Raw genomic sequence first — 21,566 nt, forward strand, 5'->3', positions numbered from 1 at the left:
GCATTATCATCTGTGTACCTGGAATCATCTTCCCTTTTCATTATTTAAATCAGATGTATCCTTCAGGACCTCAATTAAGTCCCACTTCCTGTGTGAAACTTTCTTAGCCTTTCCAGGTTAGTGATTTCTCCCTTCCAACTTCAAGAACACTCACTGCTATTTCTTAACCTGCTATGAAGGTCCGGAAGAAAGATGTCACAGTTGGGGAGGTGAGTGTAAATCGTTCTATGTGAACTTGTTCACTGTCACAAAAGAGACTCCAATGTTAAGAATCCAAGTGGTATCCTGGTATAACAGGCCAACTGCTTAGCATGCATCTCAGTCTTTCATGGAAGTGGTGGTGTCTAATTTCTATGTGTTTATAGGGAATGGCTTTTCCTACAGGCCTGATGACCCCCTCCCCTCAAACTGCTTTTGCAGCATACCTTTCTTCACTTTACACTCCCAGTCCCTATTATGCCCAAAGAGGAAGAGATAGCACACTTGCACTTTATCCACCATGATTCATGTCCTTCCATTCTATCATTGTATCTTTTTATTCCCACAGAGCTCTGATTTATCTTTTATTCTTTATAAGTAGCTTTTATAAAGAAATTTCATTCCTATACACAGTAACATCTTTAGCAAAGACTCTTGGTGATAAACATTTAAGAGAACTAAAATCATCTACCCTTCAGAAAGTTGGTTGCTAGGAACTATGAAAACCTACAGACCATTTAATTAAATGATTTCAACATGGTTTATTATTAAAGTACAATAAGCAACATCCTAGTTAACATATTTTCTCCAAATCAAACTATTTACAATCTCTATCCCCCAGCAAAGAAGTTTTTGTGTATTTTTAAACTTAAAACATATTGACTACATGGTTTGAATAGTAAATGTGTAGTCATTAACACTAAGAATTTAACTTCAGTTGGACTTTAAAAGTTGCCTGTGTTTCCCACATGTAAATAAAAAGGTCAACTAGACTAATTACAGTAAAATCCTATTTATCTAGAACACTCAGAAAACTGGAGAGTCTGGTTAACTATTTTGGTTAACAGAATAACTACATATTACCATACATGAATTCCCAATTTATTAAAAATAATGCATTAAAACACAAAATGCATTAAACTTTTCTGACCATCTTTCCTTGATACTTCAGAAAACACTTGTTCTGCCTTAAAATAGCATTATAATACCAATTATAACAGCATAGCATTGTAAATGTAAAACTTGTAGAAGACTAGGTTGATTCCATACTGACTCTGGAAGCTTTCTTTTTAATTTTTTAAAAGAATACATTCCTGATATTTAATTGTCTTATAAAAGTAGATGATAGAAAAAAAATGAGTTACTTCAAATTCCTTAGTTGATCAGTAACACTTAAGTCTATAAAAAGTGAAGTAGTTTGTCAGAAGACATATATGAAACTTGAGGAAGCAAAAAAAAAAATTCAAAATAGTAAAGGGCTAGACACTACAGAGATTTTTTTAAATTATAAAATCTCATATAACTGGCTACTTGAAAATCTTGGGAACAATTCATATATCAGATATGTGAAATGTTTAGATGATTTGCAGCCTTTTCTCTAAATGCCGGGGAAGAAGTGGTGCAACTTTATCACTCCAAAATCTGATTCACAGAATTTGCTGCTAGCTAGAACTAAATCTGGATAACAATAGGTTAAAGGATTCAAGAACATAACATCTTTACTGTGTACTTTAGCATGTACTGATAACTCAGAATGCAGGGGGGTCGGGAGTGAGGAAAGGAGAGAACGGGATTGGACAACTTAAGTAAGCATCTGGTTATCTATGATGCAAACAATCAGGTGCATAAAGCATTTTATTTTGCATTTTATTTTAATTGCTTACCTAAGTATTTATTAATATCTATTTGTATAAAAGAACATCCAGTAAAACATGATAAAAGAGTGAAAAGCCACTAGTGCACCACTTAAGTTGGCCTAGGAAAATAAAACATACTCTCCTAGTATCTGTGAATGTAAGTTATTAAATTTAACACTGTATGAATGTCACATTTATAATTAACATCAGTATATTCACAATGAAGGCCATATGCTATTTTTTCCTTTATAGGGTACCTCTTTGCATCAAGGGGAACACTGCAAAAAACCAATGGTGCAAGGTGATCCCTTCTATAATCTCTAAAGAAAAATGGCACTTAGAAACTGTCAATAAAACTAGAGGGGCAGACATTTAATAAAATATTAAGAGATTAAAATACAAATCAGATATCAGAAGAGATGATTATCTAAGCTTTAGATTTTTTTTTTACCCAGCCTAATGTGTAATTTGGCTTATGCAAAGGGGCTAAAGGAATGGGGGATTTGGCACTACAAAGACAAACTATGAATGACAAAAATCTGGGAGTTGGAAATAGAAAAAGAAACTATGAATGGCAAAAATCTCTTAAATTTTTTAGTCCAGGGTCACTTACAGAAGGAAAGAAGTAATCTGAATAAATTGAAGAGCTTGAACTGAAGAATTCATGGGTCAATTTATGTTGGGTATTGTTGAGACACAAGAGAATCATAAAAAGATGGTACATAGAACACACTGCCTGAGAGAGAGAAAAAATCAACGTTTACTTCTAAAGAAGAGCTTAATTTTTCAATTATGTATCCCTAAAATTCTTATTGATGTCCCAGTCTAAGAATTTCAAATTTAAAAACTAGTTTGTATGTAGAGCTATGAAGACTCCCAAAATTAAAGGGGAAAAAACACTTCACATCTCTCAATTCTCAGAATTCGATACATTTCTGAGATAGCTAGGTTATACACAATACATTTCTATGTTCTGTAGTTAACAATGTCTTTAGGTAGAAAAAGTTGTAACAAATAAATATTGTGTATGTTTCAATTTTTCCTTTCAAATTTTGAGTCTTTTTCCTCTTGCCATGTACCTCCCTCAATCTCCTTTACCCCCAAAGAAAATTCTCCTATATCTTAAAAAAATCTGGAAATTTTACATTTCTCTTCACTCAACAATCCTTCTCTTCCCAGTGGCATTAAGGTACAGGTAGAATATTTGTAAAATTCCCATTAACACACTTCCCTTAAGATACATGTTACCATAATGTAACTTCCTCATTCATTCTAACTGAATGCCATTAAACTAAATCATTCAAATTTACTCGTTTTACAAAAATTGCACCCTCGGGGCGGCCAGGTAGCACAGCTACGTAAGTAAGTACCGGCTCCAGTGTTGAGAAGACCTGGAGATCGAATCCCGGGCTCAGACACTTAGCACCCACCCAGAAATAACTGGCCGTGTAACCTCGAGCAAGTTACTTAACCCCAATTGCTTTAAAAAAAACAAAACCGCACCCTGACTTATCCAACTATAGTAACTAAATAAAATAAAATTTAAGAATTAAAAAAAATTAAATAAAACTTCTAGTGAGGTTAAAAAAAAGACTATGCTTATAATTAATGAGACTTAAGGAAAGAATATCCATTCCATGATTTGATAATCTGAAAAATGGATCAATTCACCTTTCTCTTTTAGATGAAATCAGCATGAGAGAATTTTTTGGGAAGAAAAGCTAAATTTAATTTCTCTTTTCTAGATGGACAAAAATCCCATCATACTTTTTATAATAAAAGAATTGCTCTATTATTTGGCAGAAGTATTTTTTTATTTTGTGCAGAATTATATATAATTATTATAAATAAGCCATGTATAACTACATCATAACTGATAAAACAATTAAGCTTTTGAGGCTAAAGTATTCTATACATACACGACAATATTACTGTTACCAATGGCTACATTTTTGCTCTATAACAGAGGTTCTTAACCTTTCTTGTGTCCTGGACTGCTATGGCAGTCTGGTAACATCTATGGATCTCTTCTTCTAAGAATGTTTGTTGCCTACATTCAAAATTGAAGGAAATGCTAAATTTCTGTTAGAGGTTAGGGAGAAAAAAAGATGAATTCCACCCCCTTACCCCCAAGTTAATGGACCTTCTGAAATCTATCCACAAACCACAGTGGAGGGAGGGGGGTTCATGGGCTCCAGGTTAAGAACTTCTGTTCTACAGGTAACTTTATGAAAAAGTTTAAAATTATACAATTTGTACTGTCTTCACCCTCTTCCATTCTCCAGGACTAATATTTACTTATATAGCATTCTAATAAATGTACTGCCTACTGCCAAAATCATGGCTGTGTCTCTAGTTCAGCAGTTGCTATATTATGCTTTTCAAATAATTTTAATAAACACACAATCTCATTTGATTCTCACAACAACCCTGTGAGGTAGGTAGGGCACATATTTCTTCCTTTTTTGCAGGTGAGACAAATGGTTATGTGACTTGCCCAAGGACACATGAATAATTAGCGATGGTGCTAGGTCCTGGTCTTCTGATTCACTGTCCTAGCTTCTTTGTCAAAAGCAGTTATAATGTAACTTTTATAACAACACAAAACTATTTTTATTTGGAGCTGTTTAAATCTAGAAGAAATGGAACATGTAAATGGGTTGGAAATAGTCTGATATGCATGACATGAGAAAAGTAACTTTCAAAAAAACCAAACAATTCTCATACTAGCTTCTGGATTGAAAAATAGAATATCAGGTCACCTGCAGAAAATATCAGTAAAATTTAATTTGTTTTTATTTATACAGTACTTGTGATTTCACAATCATTTAAAAAATAAAATATTTTAACTGTATCCATTTTCTCTGTCTTTTTTTCATTAAGAAAACAAAAGACAAAGTATAATTTTATTCAAGTTAATGTATGGTTATGACACAGTGATAGACTAAATCAGACACCTAAAAATGAAACAATTAATGACTAACAAACTACAGTATCTTTACTTTGTTTTCTTTAAGTCGATAGGTCAAAGAGTACAATTAGAAAAACTGAGAATGCTAAATGTCTGCTTACTGATAATGTGAGGATTATGTTATTTAACTTGAAAATATTTTGGTTAATACTTTCTTTAAAATATCCATTCCTTAATAATTGATAAAGCAAAAAAAACTGGGGACCTGAACAGTGAACAAATTTAGCCCTACCTGAAAAATTATATTGTAACTGTCATGATAACAGAAAGTTCAAAGACTTTGCTTACTCAAAATTCTTAATTCCCTTCCTGGTTTTCCAGTAAAATAGGGATTTACATACAAATACTCACCAGTTAGATAATTTATATAGCAACTTACCATACTGAAAACATCAAGGACATAAGATAACTACCTCAATGGAAGATGAAGTTATCTTTATCCACCTTATTACTCTGTGCTCTGTTATTCCTTCTCCATTCTTAATAGCAACCACAATCTCTAGCCCAGGAAATAAATATTTCCATCAAACTTAATGGGGCTACCATCAAGTGTCAGGGCTTTTTAAAATTTCCATTGTACTCCTATTCAATTTGGCTGTTCCAACAAATTAAATAACTAATCTGCTTTAGAAAGAATTTTGATATGAGATTTAGATTCCATGAACTGGATCCTTGCAATTACATCTAAAGATGAATCACAAAAAATCAGAAAAAGTCAATAATGATAAATAATATTTAAAGACTTGTTTATATACCTTGGCTGAATCTCTAAGTAACATATTTAGGAAGTTTGTTTTCTCTATACCTTTTTATTTCTCTCATACATTTTAAAATTCCAAGATGTTCCATTTTCTTCTTCAGATAGGAGTACTAATTTAAATGATGTCTATTTTAAAAACAAGTTTCAAAGATGTCTTTTAGTAAATTTCTTTTCATTTAGGTTACTTATGTTGTAGGCTGTTCTAAAATTACTCATTTAGTGAACATAAAAGTTGAATGTAAAGTTCAGGAGAAGAAATTTAAAAGCATAATCATAATTCTATTAAATGGTTCAGTTTTAGACATCATCTTAAAGTACTTTACTATTTTGAACTTAGTGTTAAAGAAAATTATTTTTTAGCAATCACTGTCATATATGATCATGGTTTATAAGAATCTCCAGATTTTGCTATAAGATATTTAAGCACCCTGAAATGTAATTGCATTTGAAATCATATTTAAACAAAGAACTCAAATCAAGTAGGTTACTTAACTCAATGGCAATATAGTATTTTGTGGCTTTATTAGCTGCAAACCCTAAATCTAAAGGAAACAACCTACAACATTTTTAATATCTTTGCAGACTATCTGCATGTGAAATTTTAAAAAGTAATCATACTAAGATATAAACAGGGTTTTAATAAGAAAGTTAAACATCACCACTGCTAGAACTGGGTAAATCATTTTACTCAGTTTCAAAGAGTTTGTATGTTCAAGGTTTTTTTTGGGGGGAAAGTACCTCTACTGCTCTCTGACTCTCATAAAAGTGGCCATAATTTTAACAGCTCAAAAGATGTAGGATTCTCAGCACAGAGAAATGGAGACATTCTGGAGTAAAAAAAAAAAATCGAAACTACTATAGGGAATATTTTGGTGTTGCATATAGTGTTTGGATCACTCCAGGAAGTAGTTTTATTCACAATGCTTCTACTGAACTTTTCAAGATATTAAAAAAAAAAGGATAAATATGAAATTACTCTGAAAAAGGTCATATAATTCTTATTATCCAGCTGTTCTTACTTAAAGGACACATCTTTGGCTACCTGCCTTTAACCCACTTTGGGAAGATAAGTTCCTTAAAAACCACCACCAACTCTTTTGTTTTTTTTTGCCTGGTTTTACTTTCTTATATATAATCTTCTATTTTCTAAGGATTCTCAGACAATCTGTTTAGAAGCCTTAAAAAATTAGATTTCTACATTCCAATAAACAATACATTTTATAGCTCATCAAAGTAACTCTTTCAATAAACAATGGGGCATTTGATGAGAAATAGGCAGTCTTAATCCAGGACCAAGAAAACCTCCTATTCCAATAACTTGAGAATGCAACCAGGTCATGTTCTGAACCAGCTTACTAAAGTACAACTTAAATATTTTCTAGCAGCAAAAACACCTACGATAGCCAAAACACTTTTGCATCAGATTGTGGGCTGTTTCTTTTAAAGAAATATCAAAAACGTATTTTTTTGAAAACAGTTCAATTGTAAGTAAACATGAATGATATCAAAGATCTTGTTTATCTCCACTTTTGCCAGTGGATTCAGATGTAACTGGAACCTTATTATTTTCAACAAAAACAGATTCAAAGGCAGCTTCCTGCTCCTCCAATGTGTCAGCAGCAGTGGTTCCACTAATTAGGGCTGAGTTGGCAAAAGCTCGTTGCTGCTCTGTAATCTTATTCAATTCCACTGTTTTCCTACCTCTTCTTTTACCAAGAATTTTGACATAATTAGCTGGCACAAGTCCTGTTGTTTGACCATCAAGGCTAGCAAGAAGCCAGCCACGAACTTTGGGCTGTTGTTCTGATGGAAGGAAAAAAAAAAGTTTTGCAATTATAAAATACTCTGGCAGTACAAGACAGAATAGACATTAAAACATCATAGGAAAAGTATTAAAAAAATAAAATACTAGGCAAAATTCAAATTTTAAAGTGTCCTTAATAGTCTTGTTTTCATGAGACATTTCAATTATAATCCAAAAATGTAGCAGGAAATTAATTCCTCCAAATATACAAAATAATATCCACTGGAATGCTTAAACCTTTCTACATTTCAAACTCATAAAACCAGAGACAAGGATTACTAACTTTATTTTCAATTTCTTTACCTTCCCTGTTAACAGGAAAATAATGTGTATTTACTAAAACATAGCTTGGAAAATGAAACACTAAATTTAAGTGGTATAATTCCCCTTTGTCCTTTTGGTAAACTACAAAGAAAATCATTCCATTTCATCTGTGATGAGAACATGATGAAAAATATTGTTGTGAAATTTTCAAAGGAATGAATATTGGGTTAAATCCAGAAAAAAAGTACTCATATTTTTAGAGAAAAGTTCAAAAATTCAAAGGCAACTTACAAAAGAAAGTTTTAAATATTCACTTTTGAAAGATGTATTTTTGCATTTTAAAGTTCTAACATTCATATACCTATTTATACATAGCATCTTAAGACAACTGCTAAATCTGTAACAGTTATCTTTCAACAATTTAACATAACACAGATATAGGTCATCACAGATGATGAAAGATTTCCTTATTCTGTAAAGAATTATTCTAAGAGAACAAAGGAGAAAACTTAAGTGAATCAGTCCTTGGAAATAGGTTTAAAGTCTATAGTATTCATTTATACCTTTTACTTGATAAAGGGAGAAAGCAGAAGAATCAAATGAAAATATTAGAAGTCACTGCTATATAAAGACCAGAGGAGCTATATATCAATTAAGGAAGTTTCCACACCAGGGAAGGTGAAAGGAGTATTTATTATGCATCTACTACATTCCTGCCCCTACTGTACTTTTTTTTACAAGCATTTTTACAAGTATTATCTCATATGATCCTCACAACAACTCTATAAGTTAGGTCCTATTACTATTTCCATTTTCCAGTTGAGGAAACTAAGACAGAGGTTGTGACTTGCCCAGGGTCACACACACCTGAGGTCATATTTGATTCTTACAACCCTGGATGGTAGGTGTTTTTCATTATTGTTATCCACACTGTACAGGTGAGGAAACCGGGGCAAACAGAAATGAAATGATTTGCCCAGGGTTACACTGCTAGTGTCTGATTTGACTTCATATTTCCCAGATTCCAGGTTCAGTCCTGGGCGGGGGGGGGAGAGAAGAAGAAGGGGATGCCTCAAACTAGATGATCTGAGTGACTTAAGTTCCCTTCCATCTTAAATATTCAGAGCCCAAGTGGCAGTGAAACGAGAGAAAAAGGTAGGGTAAAACAACTGTCTTCTACGACTCTTCCTTTCCACACTCTCCCCTTCCCACTCCCAATTCCCTAAACAATGTCCACTTATGTGGAAAAACAGATATAATTTCCTATGAGGAAAGACAATTAATGGTGAGCTTGGGGAATGCATAGACCAAGAACTGAAGCAGCACTGATTTACTTTAGGAGGATAACTAGACTCAGTGAATTGCCTGTGTTTTTTGTAGAGTATATAGGCTAGGGAGGAAAAAGGGCAGCAGTAAAAGGAGAGGATGGAAAGAAGATCTCCTTCCCTCATGCCACTTCAGGCCTCATTCTGGACCAGTCCAAGTATAAAGTGACAATCAGGAAGTGCCAGTGAGGTGAACAAGGAAAGAAAAAAGAAGGAGCAAAGGAGAGCTTCTGTGACTACCCAATGTAGGGGCCATTCTAGGGCAGGTCCTATAAATGGGTCAGATCTAAATCAAAGACTTTTCTCCACTGCTGTTTTGTCCTATCATTTATTTGATCTTTATATGTTAATACTGCCTTACCTTTAGTTTCTTACCTTATTTCATGTAGGTGTCTGTAAGATTAAATCTTTAAAAAAAAAATCACTCTGTATTTGTACAGTAGCTATTTTCTTTAAGAGCTCACTAGACAAATTCTAAAGTAGCTATTTTACTATGTATTTCACTGAAATAAAAACACTATATAATCTAATAATAACATAAATAAACAAATCAATCAAAAGAATTATGTAGCATCTCCAACTAAAGATGTCTACATTTGAAGGTCTGGCTTCAAGATCCAGCAAGTTCTAACTGGTTTAACTAGTTCAAATTTCTCAATCATTCACACAACAAATCAACATGTTGTTGCTGTTGTTCAGTCATGTTCAACTCTTTGTTACCTCACTTGGGGTTTCTTGGCAAAGATAATGGAGTGGTTTGTTATTTCCTTCTCCAGCCCATTTTAAAGATGAGGAAACTGAGGCAAACAGGGTTAAGTGACTTGCCCAGGGTCACACAGTTATTTTGTATCTGAGGCTGGATTTGAACTCAGATCCTCCTGACTGGAGGCTGCACTCTATCCACTGCACTACCTAGCTGTCCTAAAAAAAAAAAAATCAATGTAAGTAATAGTAAGATTCTTATCGCAAAGTGGTTAATACAATGTATCAACTTTAAGTTCAGATAAAAATTGGCTAAAACCATTAAAGGGCCAGTGTTTTCAGTAAGAAGACCACAGTTATATTTTTAAATGATTAATACAAAAATTAATATCTCAATGTTGCTATCCAAACTGAGTCTCCACAAAAAATTCCTATTACTCTGACTATAGAGGAATAAGGATAAAAATAATTTTGTCTGAAGTCATTAAAATAGCAATTAAAAAATGCAAATTCCAGTTAGTTTGCTAAATGACTGGAAATTGATTAAAAAGGAATACTTAAAATATGAATAAATGACTTGCTGAAATTTGGCATTGCTCCTGGTTTATGAGCACACAGATTTTCCAATATAAATTCAATACCATTTTCAAATAAAAGCAAAATACTACTTTGAGAAAGAGTACTAGTAACCCTATATTCCCAGTACAGAGACTTGGATAAAAGCAGATAATTCCCTGGTAATTTATTAGATTATACAAGCATTATTTTTCAAAGAAGTGGTTTGCTTTCAGTTTGGAATTCACATATTTTGAGTTTTTTTAAAAGAGGCACTATATAAACACAAAATGTTCTCTTTCATTATTATTACTGGATAAAATCTTGATACTATATTTCTCTCCTGAAGGTTTTGAGGCTTTAATATACAAGAAACAACTGTAACTAATTAATAATTAGCATGGTGTCCTGAATCCTCAGTGGCAATTAGGAGCACTTTTTTCACAAACAAAAAATTTCACAGAGAAGAAAACACAGATTTTACACATTAAATATCATCAATACTGTTGAAATACGGAAGCATACACATTACCTTTGGGTGCCAAGTTTAGCATATCACCAGCCCGGAAAGAAATTTCTTCTTCAGAAACAGCAGCAAAATCATATTCTGCTCTAGCTACAACATGGTCATCCTCACCACTTGCCCAATTGGTAGTAGCTATATTCCAAATTATGAATTAGATTAAGTTAATTTAAAAAATATCAGCAGGAAAAGTCATACATTTCATTAGATGCAATTTTAAAAATATATCTTATTCTCTAAGAGAACCAGAAAAAATGTATTCTGCACCATCAATATTGAATTCCTCTAAGTCTACTTCATACTTTTCCTATTGCTCAGCCCCCCATTCACTTTTTATTTTTTGGTATATGACTGTGACTCCTGGTTCACTGAAAATTGGAGCCAAACAATGTGAACTCTCAGATTTTCCCTCTCTTTACCTATGTATGTCTTTCTATCGATTTCCTCCCTCCCTTTCGATCCCAAAGGAACTAATTTCTTTTCTTAGGCTAACCCTTTACTAGTAATTACTTTTGATGTCATCTATCTAAAACCCCTCCCCAAGACTCTGCCCCATCAATTTTTCCCTTTGACATTTACATCTTCAATTTCTCTTCAGGCTCCTTCCTTTTCCTACAAATACATCCTTCTCTAGACTTTCTTCTCCCTTGACAAGATAATTCACACCCAGAGATCTGGCTATGAACTTTAGGTAGATGATTCCAAAATCTATATGTCCAGCTTGGGTCTCACACTTCTGCTTATTGGGTATCTCTCTTTTAATGTTGTTAGTATCTGAAACTTAAACTTAGAACCAAAGCTGTTATTTACCTCACCCCACTCCCACTTAGTTCCTCCTTTTGTCTTTTCTACTTCTAAAAATGGCACCACCATTATTTCAGTACCTGGGCTTAAAATCTTAGAAATTTTTACTTCTTTCCTCTTCCTCATCCCACATATCTAAATAAGTCACTAAGCCTTACTGATTCTCACTGTTGCAATTTAACAATAATGGACTATGTGAAACAAAGCAGTGTGAAATGTCTCTTCCATCAGATCCCTCCTTATTTCCACAACACTGGATTAACACCTTTGACCTGGACTCTTGTACTAATCTCCTAACTGGTATTTCTGCACTCTCTATTCCACAATTTATAGTGTATACTTTTGCCAGATTAATCTACCTAAAGCACAATTTATATGTTGTATCTTTTTATTCAACAATCTTCAATGACTTCCCACTGTCTGCAAAGTTTAAAATCCTTAACTTGAGGAGAAAGTGTGGTACATTTAAGTGGACTACAGGACCTAGACACTTGGGTTCAAATCCCACCTTCAACATTTACTAGCTTTGTGCCTATAGAAAGTGACTTAGTCACTCATAGACCATTTGCTCATCTATATGAATACCTATATTCTTATCTGTAATAATAACTTTTCAGGGATATTGTGAAAATCAAATGAGAAGTACATAAAGTACTTTGTTGTTGTTTTTTTTTTTGAGGGGAGAAGGTAGGGCAATTGGGATTAAATGATTTGCCCAAGGTCACATGGCTAGTTTTTGTGTTAAGTGTCTGAAGCTGAATTTGAACTCTGGTCCTCTTGACTCCAGGGTTGGTGCTCTATTCACTGTGCCACCTAGCCGCCCTATAAAGTACTTTGTAAACCTTAATGCATTACATGCTGATCAGCAAGTATTTAAATGACTTCACAATCTAGTCCTAACTCAACCTCATTTCCATTATTCCCCCTGAATATACCATTCAGAGTTTCTAAAACACATGAAATTTTTACACAATTGCCTATTTATTTTAATCCTGATCTGTATGACATAGAGAGCTCCTGGGTGATGCAATTTCTTTTATCTAGAAGATTGGCAACTTTTCTGCACTTTGCAGTCTTTGAGACCAAAAGTGGGCCTTTTGGCCTTGGGCCCTTTTGGACCCTGGGATTTACCTTCAGAAATCTGATTCATTTTTCTGGAACTAGCTCAAACATTACTTCCTCTAATCTTTCCCTGAAAAATTCCGTTGGAAATGACAATTCCCTTCTTTGACTTTCTTTAGTACTCTGTATTCCATATATAGCACTTCATCATGTTCTGCTTTTTATTGTAGTTTCTTGCATAGACTTCTTATCTCAATCTCTAAATTACATGGTAGCTGAGAGACAAGGACCATGCCATTTGTTTTTTAAAATTCTGGATATCATCAGGCAAAGTGCCCTTGTATAATGTAGGTTTGCAATGAATATTTGTTTACTTTAATCAATGACTAAATTAACAGGTCCGTTTTCTGCTAATTATTGTTTTTCCAGTCAAAATATCCTTTACTTAAAATATAAATATATGGATCGAAAACAAATATTTCTACAATCTGATGATATGCCCTACTAATTAAAAACCCAAGGTGTCTATGTTACCTTATTCCTTTATAACAGAAATGATTATTTGTAACCTTATATATTGTCCTTACCTGTTACCTCCTCACTGTGGGTGGATAGCAGTTTCCAGATAAGATAAGGACCCCCAAGGATAACAGCAAAGAACAAGAATATTGGCCAAGATTTTGCTGAGTTAGCGGCTCTGTCTTCTGGGCCAAGGCAAGCCACAGTCCCTTCACTTTCTGCCCATAAATCCTCATTCTCAGAGCCTCTTCTTAAACCCATCATCTGCTGCAACCGTCTGTAGAGATATCGTATAGTCCTAACTAATGCAAAAGCTGAAAACACTTTTGTGAAATGTATTTTCAACCGGGAAAAATGATTGGCTACATCCAAAACGGCTCTAAAACTGTTATAGACAGCTGAAAAGGTGGCATCCATCATCATACTGACAGAAGCAAATGCATGCACAATACTTTCAATGGACTGAAATGCACCTCTGCTGCTTTCTTCAGCTTGTTGGACAAATCTACTGGGAGGAAGATCATCCATACGGAACCGGTTATATCCTAACCCACCATATCCATAACTGTAAGGATTGTAGCTTCCATAAAATGAATTTCCATATGCTCCATAGCCAGAAGAAAAGGAAGTATAAGCAGGTCTAAAACTGTTCAGATTGCTGTTTCCTGTCTGCTGTGATGGCCTTGGAAGAATTGGTGGGGGTACTCTTGTAAGAGTTGGTTGCCCAGGTCTCGTCAATAAAGTAGGACCCAAATCAGCAGATCTAAAAAAAAGAAAATTTCAGAGATTCAGGATCCATATCCATATTACAGAGATAATCACTCAAATTCAATTCAGCAATAATTTATTAAGCTCCTAATATGCACTTAACTTGAGAGGGATAGGGAATACAAAAATCCTGCACTTTTACTAATTTATTTCAAGTTGTGTGGGTTGCTTTCTCCAATCCTTCATAGGTCTTTTTGAGTTGCTTTGTGTTATGTGCCAGTTAAAGTCAAACTTCCAGAAGGACAACACCCCCTCTTCCCCACCCAGGCTAGCTTTGAGACAAGAGATATAGTATATCATTGGGTTCCATACTCAGGAAATAGGGGTAAAAAAAATTTCCTGCTCACCTCATAAGTTTGTGAAAAATCAAATGAGAGTCATTCTTTCATTGAAACATTTATTTCATGTCTATTATGCATAAAGCCCTGTGTTGAAGCACTAAAAGAGATACAAAGTTTATATAAAACAGCATCTACTTTCACAGCATGAAGGAACTCTGTAAATTGTAAAGTCCTATTTAAATGTATTATAAAGTGAAAAGTCCTATTTAAACATAAGGTATGTAATTACTGTGAGGAATTGTTCCTGTTCTCTAATACTTGACAACTGCATTGTCTTGACAATGATGCAAATATATTTATGGGAAACAAAAAATAAAAATACAAGATTGACTATATATTAAATACCAAGGTGAATAATATAAACAAATAAATGCATAGTGAGTTCTGAAAAATTTAATCATATCACGCCTTCAATCAAAAAATTTAGGGTCTCCTTATTCACTACTCAGGAAAGTTAAAACTCTTGGACAGGGAAAGTCTTGTACAATATGATGCTACTCTGTTGTTCCAGCCTTATCTCATATTCTAATCCTCTATATTCCCTACAAGGTAGTTCAGCTCTACTTTCTACCCACCACATATCCTAGTGTTCTTTCCAGCCTCTGTTCCTATGCCTAGAAATCTCCCCCTTTCCCACATGTGATACTGTATTATAGATATGTTTGTGTAATATCCCTTTATTAGACAGTAAGCTCCATGAAAGCAGGGACTATGGCTTCTCTAAGCTTTATATTTTTCCTGTATCTAGCATAGTGCTCTGCCTACACTGTGATTAAGAAAAGATTAAATAAAAGTAAAAAGGAGAGAGGCTATCTGGCATCAATTCTCCCTCTCCCTACTCTATTCACTGCAAGTCCTAGTTACTGATAGTCTCAAAACTGCTGGACACAAGCAAACAAAACTAAGAAAGCTGCAAACTATATATTAAACTCAGATCTGCTTTACATAACTAGAAAAAAGAAATATAAAACCAAACGTTTTCTACTTACTTTGTATCTACTATTATTAACAATGACCAATGTACCCAAAAGATAGGGCTATTTAGTATGTAAACAATCCCAAATTTTGTTTTCATGCATTTCAAAGCTTACTGAGCATCTACAGATACAATTTTGCAGAAACATATTCTAGAGCTGTTTTTTTCCCCCAGTGACTGAGCAAAAATTATTTTGTCCATCTCAGAATTGAACAGGATAACTATCAGGAGGAGAGAATAATACATGGCAGAGGAGACTAAGTCTTAAAATGATTCTTCCAAAATCCAGACCCAAATTTTAGTGGAACTTAGCAGGACAAGAACAAAATCATTCCAAGAAACACTGATTAAATGTCTAAAACTCCCCCCCCCCCCCCCCCCAACAACACCACCTTTTACTGAGGCCTCCTGTAGTTAACTGCTTTTTACCACATACTTAGTGCCCCAGCCACTCTATTATTATCGAGTTAGTACAGGAGAGCAATGCCCTTAAGGCTTTAAGTGAAAGGAAAACTCGGAGATTAATTTTATTCCTTGAATACCGAGGCTTTAGGAAGGAGGTTTTACATATATACATACATACATACATACACACACATTGTCTTCCATTAGAAACTCTTCTGCTCGGAGGCACTGACAGTGAGGATGCCCCCTAGCTCTCCTCTCACACTCCCACTCGTAGGTGGGTCCACCTGCCTCAAGTCTCTTCCCACTTCTTTCCATTTCCTATTCAGTCACTAAATTCGTTTTCCTAAAACTCACGTCGGATCATGGCACCCCTCCCCCCTTAATAAGCTCCAGTGGTTTCCTACAGATCTCCAGAGCCATGCAATGCTCTGTTTGGCATTCAAAGTCCTTTGTAACCTAGAGCCCCTCCTACCTTAGCAGTCTTTTTATACCTCGGTCCAGTGACCCTGGCCTCCCGGCTCAGCTCTGGGCATTTTCTCTGGCTGTGCCCCACGCCTGCAAGGCTCTGCTCCCCCACCCCCTCAGCTCTCACTACTGACTTCCCAGGCTCCTTGCCACCTTCTACGGGAAGCCTTCCCCGACCCCTCGATTCCAGTGTCATCCGTCCGGCTCGCGGGTACGCAGCCGTTTGTGGGCTGTCTCCCGGCTGGGCAGGGCCTGCTTTCCTCGCGCCCTCAGTTCCCGGCCCGAAGCCTGCCACGAACAGCAGGCACCTAACCAACGCTTGTCGGCCTGCTGAACGCCCAAGAACGCAGCTCACCCAGAAGTGCTTCCTGGGGCCCGCCCCGGCACCCCCGGCCTCCCCGGCCTCAGGCTCCGGAGGCCGCGGCGCTGAGGGGGCGTGGGGGAGGGGGACCGAACCCAACGATCGTAACCGCCGCTACCCCAATCTCCTCAGTCTCCCCAACAGCATTAGCTAAGGGGCCCCCTACACTTACTGAAAGGAGGGGCCGGGCCCGGGCCCGGGTCCTGTTCCTGCCCCCGGGATCCTCCGAGTCTCCCAAGGCTTCGGCGGAGGCGGCGGCTGAGACGCCATCTCCTGCAGTTCTGCTCGGCTCCCGCTCCGCTCGACGGTGGCTCCAGCCGGGGTCATAGGAGCGTCCCGCGCCGGCAGACCAGAAGAGAAGAGCGACGAATCAGCCACTTCCCTAACTAACACCCTCCCCCCACCCCCATCCCTACCCCCACCCCCTACCGGGCCGAGGGTTCGACTTTCCATGAACAAGGGCAAGTCCTTTGCCCGGCAGAGGCTCTATTGGGTGACACGCAACCACATTCTGTGGAACACAACTCGGTTTCCCCTCTTTCCTTTCCTGTCTACCTGTGGAAGCTCCCAAGGTGGGGGTGGGGGGAAGGCTTATCGATGTTTTCTTTTGCGGCTAAGGGGCCCTAGAGACCGTTTTCCCATCTCTCTAGATTGAAGTCAATATTCCACTGGGGAGCGATAGCTCCACCAAGGGCACCGAGACAAGATTAGGCCCCCAAAATCCTTGTCTTTCTGAGTGCAGCCGGTGAAAGCTCACGAAGGTCTCCTCAACCCACGGGCAGGGCAGGTGCAGGGCCGAGCCGGAGATGGCGTTAAGGAAAGGCGGTACCTTAATGCTGCGGAGCCTGTTTCCTCAGGGGACGGTATTGCGTGTAGCACCGAATATCTTCTTTTTTCTCTCCCATTACCTCCGAGGGACCGAAGGGGTTAAGCTGGGTCGCTGCCATCGCCACCGCTGGAGAGAGGCTCCCGGGAAGCGGACGCGGTTGAGAAGCAGGGTTGAAGGAACCGGGGCGGAAGAGAGACTGGCCTGGACGTGCCCGCGCTTGCCGCGCAGGCGGGGAGTCGGCGTTCTAGGAAGGACCGAGGCCGGCGGCTCGTTGCGGGAGCCTGGACCCGGCCAGAGGGACGCGAACGAACTTTCTGCAGCAGCTGAAGGTGCGGGTGTTAGATCCGAGCTGGAATCTTCGGATCGCCCGAGGCAATTGTGGCGCCTGGAAGTCTCTGAGGGTGAGGCTACTTTAGGTATTCCAGGAGGTGGGTATCATCCCGAGGGTGGAACTAGCCTTTTTTACCTTCTCTTCTTCCTCTGCCCCTTCCCCCATTCACTCCTGCATCCCTCTTTGCCTTTTAAGTGACGTGTTTTACTGTACTGTATAAGGAGTGAGCCAAGAAGTGCACGCTTCCCATCTCCACCCCCACTGTACGGGAGTTGGAGGGGAAAGCCCTTCTGCCGTCGGTACACGTGGGAGGTGTGCTGCTAGAAGTTCCGGAACTTTGTCCTGTTGAAAATACCTCTCCTCGTCTCTTCCCTAATTAACACAAACAAGAAAAAAAGTACTTTGTTTAAGTGTACTTTTTGTTTTGTGTACTTTTGTTTAAAAAAAAAAGGGAAATAAAAGGTGATGAGACCCAGGGTCTTAAGTCATTCTGTTACAACCGACTGACAAAAGATTCGGCTTTTTTTGTTAGCAGTGATATTGGAATCTGTTGGGTTGCTTAATAGCCATGTGACTAGGCAAGTCTTTTGTGTCACCCTCAGCTTCACTTGCTTATCTGTTAGATGGGGATTAAGTACTAAAGTTAAATTCCTATACCTTATGGAGGCACTGAGGTGACACTTGGTTCTCATAGACTATGCTAACATAACACGTGCTTTAGCAATTCTTATCAAGTTGGAAAGGATTTTAGTAGGAGACCAGTATGTTATCTGAGGAACAACCTTCCTAAACTAAAGGTCATTCCCTCACCCCCTTTAAAAAATGGGGGAAAAGGTGGTTGTTTTTTTTGAGGGAAGGGTAATTTTAGTAGCTTGGATCAGTAAGGCACTCAGAGAATTTATTTACAATAGGTGCAAGGAATCCTCGGAATGATATCTTAAATCTTTTGAATTATTGAAGAAGAGTAAAAATTTTTTGGAATGCCAGTCATATGGTAGTTGTAAGGATTTTTTTTTTTTTTTGCTTTTTGGAGGGCAACTGGGGTTGTGACTTGCCCAAGGTCACATGGCTAGTTTTTGTGTTAAAGTGTCTGAGGCTAAGTTTGAACTCAGGTCCTCCTGTCTCCAGGACTGGTGCTCTATTCACTGCGCCACCTAGCCGCCCCTGTAAGGAATTTTTAAAAAACTGTAGTCCATTGCTGAAAGATTGAGTGCAAAGTGAAAAAAGCCCATATTCCTTATTTCCTCGTTTTAACAATAAAGAATTTAATAGGTGGTATCTTTATCTTTTTATGTGTGGCTGAGGTGAAGTAGGGGAGTAGCTCATGGGAGTTAGTAGGTTGAGGAACTGTGTATGTTAAAGTCCCTCACTATGAGGGCAGTTGGGGAGGAGAGAAAAATTGTAAGCCAGGTATCAAAGCTTGTTGAGAAAGGAAAGGAGCAATTTGGTTGACTGTAGACAACAGCTACCAGGATCTTGTTTGGGTAGTAGATATGAACGGCATAAAACTCTACAGAAGAGAGGAAGGGAGAGAACCTGGAAGTGGCAGTGGGGAGCAAGGAGTATTCCAACTTTTGCACCTCAATCACTAAGCCCAGGATTATGAATGAAGGTGCAGCCATTGCTGGAGAGGGTAGCCAGGGAGTTCTGTTTCATCATCAAGGAGCCAGGTTTCAGCAAGGGCTAGTAAATGGTAGGAGTGGGAGAGGAAAAGATTTAAGATGAAGGAAAGTTTTTTGCCTATAAAACAGGCCTTCCAGAAGGTACAGTGGAAAGGCAGGGTGGAGTTAGGATGAAACTGATGGAGGGTTGAGGGGGATAGGAATGAAGTAGGAGGTAGTAGGGGGTGTGGAATGGATTTTGAATGCTGATTTACAGGAGTTCTGAGTCCCTGGGATGTTGTTATAGGAATGTAAATTTTTTAAGATCTTTCCTGCCCCTAGGTTAAGTGCACCTTGAACCTGTGGTAGGAGGCTTGTTTTTCAGGAGATACTTTGTGATTGGGCAGTGGGTCAAAAAGGTTGTTACACTCTCTGAGCCAGGAGAAGGCTATATAGAACCTTGATGTGAGGCTTTGTTTTGGGGCTCATTTTGAGAAGTTGTGTGATTTGACCAGATGAGACTCTGGGCAGCAGTTGAGAGCCCCCTAGCTTTGAAAAACCCAGATGTTGATGCTTCCCTCTTTGGTAACTGACTGGGTATAGATGTAATGGTTGGACAGTTGGAGGCCAATCTGCTTGATCTGTTTTTTTTTTTTCTCTGTCTTCTTGTAATTTCTGCTTGTAACCTCTGTATACTCTGAAGTTTGGGGCGCAGACTTTTTTCCCTGAACTAGCTGTGACTATATATGTTTGATTGATTAAAGCAAGATTGTTAACCCATTTTGAGTTGCTTTCCTTTACAAAAGCAGATCTAAGAACCTGTGTTGGCAGTCACCCTGGGGATCCTGGAGTGCTTGCTGCTACAGATGTGAAGTCTGACCAGGTGTGACAATGTTCTTCACTGAGTGGAGGGCACTCCTTCTCTACCCTCAAAAGACAGGCGCAAGAGGAGATGAGAGGCTTGAAATTAAAGGGAGGTGCTTTTTGCACTGGAGATGCTCCACTTGGGGGATTGGGTTCAAAGCAGGAGGTAGAAAATTCCTTGTGCCAGTACAGGTGATCATGGTTGCATTGGGACAGATTGAAGATGCTTGGCCTGGCCCCACTACCCTTTCCTCGGGACAAGCTGTGCCAAGCAGGAAATGGAAGGCCACCACTCTAGTTCAGGCCCTTATCACCTCACACCTGAACTATTTCAGTAATCTGCTGATAAATCTGCCTGCCTTGAGTTTCTCCCCATTCCCGTCTGTCCTCCACTCAGCCACCAAAGTGATCTTCTGGGATGGAACCAAGATGGCAGAGTAAAAGCAGACACTTGCTTGAGCTCACCCCCAAACCCCTCCAAATACCTCTAAAAAATGACTAAACAAATTCTAGAGCCGCAGAATCCAGAGAGTGAAACACATCTCCAGCCCAATAGCCTGAAAGACTGACAAGAAGGATATATTGCACTGGACTGGGATCAGAGCACAGTCTGGCGTGGGCTTCGCTGGGTGGAGATAAGGTCAGAGCAGGCTTCAGAGGACAAACTAGCTGGCAACTATGATGATTTCCAGACTTTTCAACCCATAAACACCAAGAACAGTGTGGAAGGTCAGTGGGGGAACCCTGAGTAAAAGAGGAGTAGGTGGCCAGATCCCAGTCCTGGGGCAGTGGAGGGGGTGCCCATAGAGGCAGCAGCAGTAGCACCTGTTTCCTGAGCTTTGGGGCCATAGACAGACTTGGGGGATCCAGCAGTTGATACAAAACCCCAGAAGTCTGTGAGAGTACACCCATCCCCCTACCCCTACCTTCATCCCCATGCCCACTGGAAGCAGTCCTGCCTTGACAGGGAGTTAGAAAATCAAGTATTTGGCTGGGATGATGAATAAACAGCATAAAAAAAGTCCAACTATAGAATCTTACTTTGATGACAAAGAAGAACAAAACATACAACCAGAAGACAACAAAGTCAAAGCTCCAACATCAAAAGCCTCCAAGAAAAATATGAATTGATCTCAGACCATGAAAGAGCACAAAAAAGGATTTTGAAAATCAAGTAATAGAAGAATAGGAAAAATTGGGAAGAGAAATGACAGCAAGAAAATCATGAAAAAATGATTCAACAACCTGCTAAAAGGAACCCTCCCCCCAAAAATACTGAAGAAAATAACACCAGGGCAGCTAGATGGCAGTGAATTGAGCACCAGCCCTGGAGTCAGGAGGACCTGAGTTCAAATTGGCCTCACACACTTAACACAAAAAACTAGCCATATGACCTTGGGCAAATCACTTAACCCCAACTGCCCTGCCTTCCCCCGAAAAAGCCAAATAAGAAAATAACACCAAAGTGATCTGATCTTCTTCCTAAAACATCCATTTG

The 21,566-nt window shown here is 38.1% G+C and overlaps 2 protein-coding genes across 5 annotated transcripts in view; one reads left to right on the plus strand and one right to left on the minus strand.

Moving 5' to 3' along the window:
* Nucleotides 1-715: 715 nt before the first annotated feature.
* Nucleotides 716-16,821, minus strand: PEX13 (peroxisomal biogenesis factor 13). The gene is made up of 4 exons (XM_069069072.1): nucleotides 16,616-16,821; nucleotides 13,193-13,887; nucleotides 10,749-10,874; nucleotides 716-7,369 (listed from the first exon to the last, which is right to left on the minus strand). The coding sequence occupies exons 1-4, from the start codon at nucleotides 16,768-16,770 to the stop codon at nucleotides 7,071-7,073; spliced, it is 1,275 nt and encodes a 424-aa protein (XP_068925173.1). The 5' UTR covers nucleotides 16,771-16,821; the 3' UTR covers nucleotides 716-7,070.
* A 95-nt stretch (nucleotides 16,822-16,916) lies between these two features.
* PUS10 (pseudouridine synthase 10) overlaps nucleotides 16,917-21,566 on the plus strand; it is a 90,119-nt gene continuing 85,469 nt past the window's right edge. Inside the window, exon 1 of one of the 4 annotated variants that reach the window (XM_069069066.1) lies at nucleotides 16,917-17,673. In XM_069069066.1, coding sequence (XP_068925167.1) covers nucleotides 17,250-17,673 — 424 coding nt within the window. In that variant the 5' untranslated portion in view covers nucleotides 16,917-17,249. Of the gene's footprint in view, nucleotides 17,701-21,566 lie in introns of all 4 variants that reach the window. The other 3 variants (XM_069069065.1, XM_069069068.1, XM_069069067.1) reach the window with 3 other exon arrangements.

The sequence above is a fragment of the Petaurus breviceps genome, unplaced genomic scaffold (assembly GCF_028583685.1).
Source record: "Petaurus breviceps papuanus isolate PSGF00001 unplaced genomic scaffold, PetGlider_PUasm1.0 90775, whole genome shotgun sequence".
In the NCBI taxonomy this organism is placed as follows: domain Eukaryota; kingdom Metazoa; phylum Chordata; class Mammalia; order Diprotodontia; family Petauridae; genus Petaurus; species Petaurus breviceps.

Coding starts and splice junctions, on each gene's coding strand:
- PEX13 (XM_069069072.1), bottom strand. CDS start 16,770: ATGACCCCGGCTGGAGCCACCGTCGAGCGGAGCGGGAGCCGAGCAGAA. Junction 13,888..16,615: donor GGGCCCGGCCCCTCCTTTCA/GTAAGTGTAGGG, acceptor TCTTTTTTTTAG/ATCTGCTGATTTGGGTCCTA. Junction 7,370..10,748: donor GCTAAACTTGGCACCCAAAG/GTAATGTGTATG, acceptor TCCTTCCATCAG/AACAACAGCCCAAAGTTCGT.